This window comes from Lentinula edodes, assembly GCF_021015755.1.
Source record: "Lentinula edodes strain Le(Bin) 0899 ss11 chromosome Unknown C8R40scaffold_19, whole genome shotgun sequence".
Taxonomy (NCBI): domain Eukaryota; kingdom Fungi; phylum Basidiomycota; class Agaricomycetes; order Agaricales; family Omphalotaceae; genus Lentinula; species Lentinula edodes.
This window is the reverse complement of record NW_025764325.1, coordinates 125,288-134,510: the sequence shown is the minus strand read 5'-3', so window position 1 is coordinate 134,510 and position 9,223 is coordinate 125,288. Positions and strand designations below refer to the sequence as shown.

General features: G+C 45.4%; 2 protein-coding genes across 2 annotated transcripts; one reads left to right on the top strand and one right to left on the bottom strand.

Annotated features, from left to right (window-relative positions):
• Positions 1-3,571: 3,571 nt before the first annotated feature.
• C8R40DRAFT_1170940 (uncharacterized protein) lies at positions 3,572-7,653 on the top strand (the record flags this gene model as incomplete). Its single annotated transcript, XM_046231617.1, has 8 exons — positions 3,572-3,628; positions 3,687-4,218; positions 4,273-5,033; positions 5,086-5,626; positions 5,689-6,442; positions 6,496-6,703; positions 6,755-7,459; positions 7,513-7,653. 8 exons carry the CDS (start codon positions 3,572-3,574, stop codon positions 7,651-7,653), a joined length of 3,699 nt encoding a protein of 1,232 aa, XP_046085935.1.
• A 167-nt stretch (positions 7,654-7,820) lies between these two features.
• C8R40DRAFT_1265398 (uncharacterized protein) lies at positions 7,821-9,132 on the bottom strand (the record flags this gene model as incomplete). Its single annotated transcript, XM_046233911.1, has 6 exons — positions 9,122-9,132; positions 9,004-9,020; positions 8,876-8,948; positions 8,622-8,824; positions 8,375-8,567; positions 7,821-8,309 (listed from the first exon to the last, which is right to left on the bottom strand). The coding sequence occupies exons 3-6, from the start codon at positions 8,891-8,893 to the stop codon at positions 7,821-7,823; spliced, it is 903 nt and encodes a 300-aa protein (XP_046085934.1). The 5' UTR covers positions 8,894-8,948; positions 9,004-9,020; positions 9,122-9,132.
• Between the last annotated feature and the right edge of the window lie 91 nt (positions 9,133-9,223).

Sequence of the window (9,223 nt, the reverse complement as noted above, 5' to 3'; positions counted from 1 at the left end):
CGTAGTTCCCGAAGGTTAGTAGGGACTGGCCAGTCACGAACAGCCGCTACTTTTACCGGATCCATTCTCACCTCCCCTTCTGAGATGATGAGTCCGAGGTATTCAATCTGTTGTTCAAATTCGCATTTTTCGGGTCGTAGGTAGAGGTCGTGCTTTTCTAACCGGGTTAATACTTCCCGTACTATTCGTCGGTGTTCCTCGAGATCGTTACTGAAGATAAGGATGTCATCTAGGTAGACTGCCACCTTGCCGGCTGCAATGAGATCAGCAAATATAGCATTCATAAGTGCTTGGAACGTGGCAGGGGAATTTGTGAGACCAAAGAACATGACCTTAGGCTCGAACAAGCCTCGGGTTGTTGCGAACGCGCCTTTCCATTCATGCCCCTTCTTAATCCGTATGTTATTGTAACCCCAGCGGACATCAAACTTCGTGAAGTATCTGGCTCCCTGAAGTCGGCTAATGATGTCAGCAACTAATGGGAGAGGGTATCGGTTCTTCACAGTGTACTCGTTCAGTTTCCGGTAGTCTTGTACAAAACGGAGTTTCCCATCCTTCTTCTTTACGAAGAAGACCGGTGATGAGATTGGTGATTTTGAGGGGACGATATAGCCTTTCCGTAGGTTTTCTTCTAAGAAACGATCCAACTCCTCCTGCTCGTTTAGGGACATGGGATAAATCTTGGTACGCATGGTTGCCGGTGCTCCAGGTACGAGATCAATCGCATGGTCCCAAGGTTGGTGGGCAGGTAATCGTTCGGAGGCGGATTCTGAGAAAACTTTCTTGAAATCACGATACTGCTCAGGGACCATTTCTTCGAAGGTTTTAACGGGTTTGTCTCGGTTGGCTTCCTCTGCTAGCTGCTGGGAGTAAGTGAATCCTGCGGCGCACCAGACTTCCTCCGTCTGTTCCTCTAGAATTCCTGCTTTTACCCATGCCCGGCGGGTTTTATGATTGGCTCGAATTCGGTGTATTGGTGGTTCTTCCACTGCTGCTGATTCGCTCTCTTCAAGGGTTGCTTCCAGTGGCACCTCAATGTGGGGGGTTTCTGCGGGAGGTTCCAGGTTCGGGAGTTCAAGGATCGGGCTTTCTGTGTGAGTGGCGGCTAGATGAGAGTACAAGATCTCCTCGTCTGGGACTTCTTCTATCGTTACTCGAGGAGGCTTTACTGAAAGTCGTCCTTTCTCCCAATCAATCTCCGGATTTACCTTCCGTAGCCAGGGGAGTCCAAGGATGATGTCTTCACCTCCTAGGTTGGTGATCAGAAAGTCCATCCATCGCTCTTGATTATCCACTGTGAGTGCTAGACCTGCAAAATGGGTTATCCGTCCAGCTCGGTTAGGTGTTCCATCGATATTAAAAACGTCGATTGGTTTATGGAGGGGTGCACATCTTACATGGTTCCGGGTGACAAAGTCTTGGTTTAAAAACAGGGCGGTAGCTCCACAGTCTACCATGGCTGCAGTTGTTATACTGTGATTCCTTCCTCTTAGTCTCGCATGAATTCGGAAATGTGGGGAAATAGAGTTTAATTCCCGGATCGACGATATTGTACATGATGGGTGCGAGTCATACGAGGAAGTAGCGAACATAACAAACTGATTACGGGGTACTCTCGGTGCAGCCGAAGCGGGTACCCTCTTTAAAAACCCTGTTGAAAGCCAGAGGACGAGGAGGACATAGCGTTAGCACGATCAAGTAATTCCCTTATTTGACCAATCTGATTGGAAAAGTCCTGGTTAGGGGGGCTCGGAGTAACAGCTACGGGTGCAGGAGCAGATGTTGGGGTCGAGGACGCGATTTGGACGGATTCGTTTGGGAATAGGGAGAATGGCGCGGGTCCCGTAGCGGATATCTGTTGGCGTCGAGGTTGCTGGCGTCGGCCTCGGTCTCGTCCGAGTCCCATGAATTTGTCTTGGCAGACTGCTTCCAGATGTCCTCGACGTCCACAGTAGCGGCAGGTGGTTTCTCGGTGTGGGCAGTTTTGCTTGACATGACCTTGGGCACCGCAGCCGAAGCATCGTCCTTGCATGCGAGCTAGGAATGCTTCCCTAGTATTCCCATTACTGGTGTGGGTTGCATCAATGTCCATAGCGTGGGGATCAGCAGGGGTAGTATGAGCGGTATGCGTGGGAGGGTATCCAGAGTTCCGGCCAGTCATGGTGGGATCGTGCAGGTAGACATCCACCGATATGGCCCGTTTGATTGCCTCCTTCAGAGTCGGAGCAATTCCTTGGGCAATGTTTACGGTGATGAGGTGTTGTCGGATCTCTGGGAGTAATGCAGTGAAGAAACGTTCCCGCAAGTCAATATCAGACATTTCAGTCCGATCTCCGATATCCTTGAACTTCTGAGCGAATTCCGCAACTGTCTGTCCTTTACTTTGCCTGAGATTCTTGATCTCGCTACGGGCTTCCATACCTGGGTCCATTGGTTCAAACCGTTGGCTAAATTCCTTCAGAAACGCCTCCCAATTTCCTCCGAAAGGGGGATTTTCTGCATTGAAATGTAGCAGATGGGGAGTTGCCCAATCTCCGGCACTTTCTGTGAAGAAGCCCAAGGCGGACTTGATGAGTTTTACTTGGCTTTTGGCGAGATCCGGTTGTTCTGACGCCCAATTCTGGAACTGAGCCATGAAGCGACGGGCTTCAGCGCCATCTTTACCCTTGAAAACCTCGGTTTTGTTCATGCTTGACTTAGAGGATGAGCGTTCCTCCATAGCTGTAGCAAGGTTAGCTACTTGTCTGATGAGCTGAGCCATGAGATCCTCCGCAGAGGTGTTTGGGGCAGGCGGGATAGGAGTCGACATGATGGGAGTAGGCAATCGGGGCTGGGGAATCGGCAGGAAGGTTATATTGCTCACAGTGAGTGGCTCTCGGATTGAGTTCGAAAGGGCGTTGGGGCAAGGTTGAGACTGGCAATCGCGCCAAGTATTGTCGTTGTTATGGGCGTGAGCTTGGTCTCTGGGGTCAAGTGCGTGCGGGAGTGCGGAGCAGTCTATACTGGCAACAGGTGTTTCAGAGTCGGGCGGAACTGGGAAAGACGTGGTGTCTATAGACCCTGCAAGGACAACCTTATCGGTAGGCTGTCAGTGCAGTAATGGATCTTGACCTAATGTCACGAAGCGGCAGAGGCGGTGTGACTAACGGAGCGGGAAAGCGGAGCGACTAAGCAGAACGGTGAGGCGGAGCAACTGGACAAGGCAACAAGGCGGAGCGACTAAGCAGAACGGCGGCAGGCTGGTCCCAGATAATGACAGAGATATATTGAGTATCGTAGTCATAGGTAATAATAAGTAAGCACATACCTGGTCCCAGATAATGACAGAGAGGTCAAGATAAGGGACCAGGCTATGGAGGGTTGGCTATATATACATAATCCGGTCTGCGAGAAACAACGATGTAATACTGTACAGTTTAGGAACAAGGAAGGTGGCGGAAGCCAATAGAAGGAGAAGATGGGTCAGGTGGATCAGTAATCGATGGGGGTTTGACAGTGATGGGATGATGTGTCGTACAAGTAAAGGCGTCGAGACGGTGAGAAAAGGAAAATGATAGGGGCTGCGTACTTTATGACAGCAACTGCATTGCAAAAAAACATTCCTATTACTGATAGCCTTTTCGCAAGTGTGAGTGCAATATTCTTTTCAAATGACATAAGTTTTACTAAAGACATAAATACAATAGCTTGTTGACTTTAGTGATCCTCAGCGAATCGGTTTTGTTGGTGCATTTGTCACTTACTTTCAGGCTCAGGCCAGTGATACACGCTCAGAAAAGGATTTACAGCTTGCTGGTCAGGCTTTGATCAAAGGGTGCCTCTATCATTATCACAAAGCTGTTAACCGAATGAGCCGGATTGGTGATGCAGTTCCGCAAAATACCAAGTCTGAGTTTCAAAAACTTTGCCGTTCCCTTCCAGAAATCACAGATGTGAAACATTTTGATGACATAGTTTCCACTATTCAACAACACTGGCCTCGTGTATCCCGCTGGCTTAGCTGGTGGTTGATGTCTGAGCATGCTGGAATGCTCTTTCCCTGCAAGCTAACTATGGCTGCTGACCTGGCTGCCAAACTCCCAGCAACAACAAATGCGGAGGAAGCCATGCATGCAACTATCTACCGTGCTGTAGGGATTAATCACCCATTACTCAAGGGACTCGATGGACTTCTTGCAGTTGAAAAACTTTTCCGCATTGAATCACAAAATGCCTTATGTATGTATACATCTTTAACCAAATGATTAACTGATTCAATTTCAATATATACAGTACATGTCAAATCACATTACGGAAAATCAGGACGTGAACTTAGGAAGGAACTATATCAGCAGCATGGAACTACTCATCCTAGCCGTAAGCATCCACGGGGTGCTGCAAAGGAGCGTCGGCGAGGCCGCCGTGAAGGAAACCCACCTTTTTGGCAATTAAAAAAATCTTCTTCTTCACTCAAACGTCATCGACTTGTCCGAGCTAGCACCAAGCGCCCAATTTCACACTCTGGTTCTGATTCATCATCATCTGAGCATCTTCCACCATATCCCCACCACTCCCATGTCATTCCTTCCTCTGATGATTCAGACAATGAACCTGCCAAAACTGCGAATGAGTTGCATAAGGCTCAGCAGAAAATACAGTTGATGTCTCCAACCAAGTTGAATGCTCGCCCTTCTCAGCCAGACTTTGGACCTATCAAATCGACTACAACCTCTGAACTTCCTTCTGCTAAATGGGACAGAAATTCTTGTTGGTTGGATTCAAGTATGGAGGTCCTGTTTTGTGCTATGGCATTTCACAATACTTTCAAAGAGTTTGAAAATCTGGTTTTAACAGAAAAAACTAAAGCCACCCCTGCTCCAATCTACTACCTGTATCTGGCATTCAAATTCCGGCTAGACCAGGGTCTCAACAAATTTCTAGCTCCCTCTCATGGAGAAGCTTCAGAGATTACAGAGGTTCGGAACTCATTTCGGCAAACCTTGCATACTATAAAAGCTGTGAATGGAAAAGTTGGTGAATTCCAAATGGCATTTGTGAGTATCTGAATGGTCCAAATGAATAAACTGTTTCATAACTAAAATATAGGGTTGGCTGTCATATCTGGTTACTGGTCTTGGCAACAATCTTCCCCCCAATCCTGGATGCATCAGCTACTTCACCCCTCATGTTCTAGAGCTGTGGAAGTGTGTACATGGACTCTCTGGAATGGAGCATTGTCGAGTTCAAATGCAACGAAAAGGCCTTGGATGGTCACCCTTAGCTAGCCAGTGGGACCAACATCAGGGAAGTATTCAGAAGTGGTTTTCATCACTAACCCAAGTTCAACCACTCTCAGATGTATATTCTACCTCTGGTTGCTGGAGAAGAGTCTATGAGGATGGGGCACTGGTCAAAGTCTGCTCTGGACAGTCACAACAGTCACAGTACATCATTGACATACCAGTTATTCTGATCATACAGCCTGATGTGTCAGCAGGCAAGCATTGGGACTATCCACTCCGGCTGCTTCCTGGGTCATTGGCAGAAGCTCGTAAAGGTGTTGTTTATGATCTGTTCTTGGCCCTATTTTCCAAAGTCACAACCACTTTATGGCCCACACATCAGTTCCAACAACTTCTAGGGGGATGTCAGTGTTTGCCTATGATAGTCTAAAGCATCAAGGTTACTCCCAGCGACTTCATGGCAAAGCAAGCAACCTCATTGCAGGAATTTCTCCTCCATGTCCTTTGGGCTTTCAAACCCATGCAGCAGTCTACAAGCTTAAAGGTGGTCTAGCAGGCCAAAATATTTTCAGGACCCGGCAGAAATCAGCCATTAGAAACATCCTAAATATCTCCCTCGACTCTGACCCTCCAACCTTGCATTCTCCTAATTGGATTGAGTGCTCTGTTGATGACAGATCCCACTGGAAAACACGGGAATATCAGCTTAGCCAGCCAAATTTACCAAACTCTATCATGGAAAATGCTTCTTTACCTCCACCTGAAGATATTCTGCCTGAAGGTGCTGACTTTCAATATGGGGATCCAACAGAACTACCTTTCATTCCTTCTCCAACTTCTACTTCGATGGTTCTTGATCCTACTGTAAATCCCTGTACTCCAGAATCTCAAGCCCCTGCCCTTTTCATCCCGGATAGTTCCATTAGCTCTATTGCTTCAAGCTCACCACTCCCTTCCTCACCTCACTATATCCACTGCAGATGTGGAGTTGAGGCAAATGGATATCGAGAGTCCATTCAACAAGACTCTATCCAATGTAGCATATGCAGCAAGTATACCCATACTGCCTGTCTTACAATGCGATTCTATGACAAATCTGCTGAGGAGTTCCTCTGTCATGAGTGTGATGTACAGCAAGAATATGACAACTTCAGTCAATTCAGACATACACTGCCCTATTTGCGTAAACAAAAATTAAACACTGTCAAAAATCGACTTTTGTGAGTAGTTTCTAATATTGTATGAATTTTATCTGATGTAATGTTCTGTATAGCCCAGGGAAGGGTATACTAGTCCGATGTGGAAATGTCTACTATTATCCAGGACGCTTGATTCATTGGGATTCTGATCTGGAGATTGGGATTGTACAGTTGTGGCGGGGTATCAAAAGTAGTTTGGCTAATCAGATTTTGAAGAATATTCCACTAAGAAATATTGTGGATGGCTTGTGGCAGGATCAAGTAGGCCGTCGACAAATACAGGTAAGAGTTTATCTATGAATGTTAGCAATTCCTTCTCACTATTAAGCTTAGATTGGGCTATATACACGACCCCTTGAGGAGAAACTAAACCAACAGGAGGATGCTGATAATATGCTTCTGGATCCCTTTTCAGTCAAATGTACCAAGGAGGTGTTTGAGGCTCTTCATTCTCACCAAAAACTCCTAGGTGAATTGGCCATAGCACCTGAGGATTTTTCAGCAGAAACTGTCCCTTGCTTATCTTGGAAACCTGATCCAAAAATTCAAATCAACCCAACAGTTTATAATGGTGGTCTCCTTGACACAGATCTGGCAGCAATTCATAACTGGATATTTGTTAAACTTCCGCAACCTGCGGAAATGGAGCGCCTGGATATGCTTCACTATACCACTGCTCATGCTCGCACCCTGCTACTTGCTTATCGACACCGGGAAGAATTTCTCAATAATGCCCCTGACAATTTGGCTGATGTGGACCAGTATATTGTTCATCAAGCATGGAACAGATTGGTTGCATGGACAGGTCTTTCTGTGGATGGAAAATCCAAAAGATCAAAAGGAGCTGATGTCAATTATGAGGCAGTTAGTTTATTGGATAAAATTATGTTTGATGAATCCAGTAGGGCAGGAGTTGCAGGTAATCATCAATGGGGCTTAGATGTTGGACCACATGAGATGGGTTGGAATCCACAGTTTACTGGCCCTAATGTAACTGTAGGAAAGAGGAGAGAGGGAAATGATGATGAAGAAGTATTGGTATGATTTTTCCTCATCATAACTACTAACATTGATAATGTGATAATTTACAGAAAGGGAAAGGATATAATCATGAAGCTGAAGAGGTGGAAAGAAAGAAAGCAAAGCTTACTGAACCATCACACAAACAGCAGAAGAGAAAAGCAAAAGACAGCAATATGGTCAAGGCAGTTAAGAAGAGGAAGAAGCAGTAGATATAAACTTCCATTAATTGCATGTATAGGACAGCACAATTCTCAAACCTGATACAATTGTAGCTAGAACCATATCTGCTGAGCTAGTGTATACCAACCTTTGCTTGTATTATGTTATGGTACAGTCAAACTCTTGGAGATAAGCACATCAAATCAACAATACAATATTATGTATTGACCATAAGCTTGCTACGTAAATCCAGGATTAGGGACTTTCCATGTTTTTCCACCTCAGCATCTGTTTTCACTGCTACAGTATGTGATCTAGAAACTGGGAACACATCATGATGAAGTGTTTCAGAAAGAGTCCCTGCATTTGTTGCAATGGCAACCCATAGTTTTTCTTCTCCACATTCTCCCCTTGTCCAGTAAATGCAACACACTAGTTCACCAAAATGATTCCCTTCTATGATTGCCAGGAGTGATTTGCAAGTACGAGCTGGGGGAACCATGGGCCTTTGAATAACTGCAAGTTCAAGTTGTTCAGTATGCCCTCCCTGCTTCTTGAGTGATACAATTCCATTATCAACATATACCCATTTAGCATAACCTCCATGCAAGGAATGAGTGGGATCAATGAAAACATGCAGTGATTTTTGGTTAAATGCAGGATGCAGTATCCAGTGTAGATCTTGAGGCTTGATTTCCTCTAGAGGCTGTTGATAGTTGTGAATATATCTGGGTAGTTCCCAAGACATGGATGTAAGAAATATTGACTCACCTGAACACCCCAAAAGGTATCAAGAGTAACATCTGAGGCAGTAGGAAATGGTGTGGTGAAGCGGGAAACAACTTCCGGCCCAGGCTGTGGAATATATGGTACATCAAGCTGTGGTGGGAAATAATCTGGCCGGAGATTGTAAGATGTTTGATATAGACCCAATGGTTGAACTTCAGCTAATGTCCTCCAATGTCTAGAGTACATAGCTATATCAAGAATAACACTTCAAATAGAGATATAGACTCACTCGAATTCCCGGATATCATCATAGTCCACTGTTACCAGAGAATTAGTGCCATTAGATGTGTGGGCTGAAAGTTCAACCACAATCTTCAAGCCACTGATACTTGAATTGCTTGGATTGACATGGTGGACATAACCATGATAAGCCTTGTATTCACCCTTGATTATGCGGATATGCATACCAATCCATGGTGGTGATGCTGTGTTCTATATAACCAGCTTAGTATTCATGAAATGATAAATAATCAATAAACTCACAGAAACAGAATATGACATTTTGAAGACCACTGTATGACAAAGTGACAGTGCAATGGTACAGCCCAGCAAGCTACTGTGTATAGAGATAACAGTCAGCTCTGGGGATCAATAACATACAACAAGACCACCTTGGAGTATGATTGCACTGGGGGATTTGGTCAAAATTGAATGATGCAGTCATTGATATTTAAGAATACAAGATATTCGAAACTAACTCAAAATAGCCGGAACGCATCCGGAACGCACCTGAACGCATGGAACGCAGGTGAACGCCAAGATCAAAAATGAACGCATATAAGGTGAACGCACCTGAACGCACCTGAACGCATATGGACGCAACATCAATTC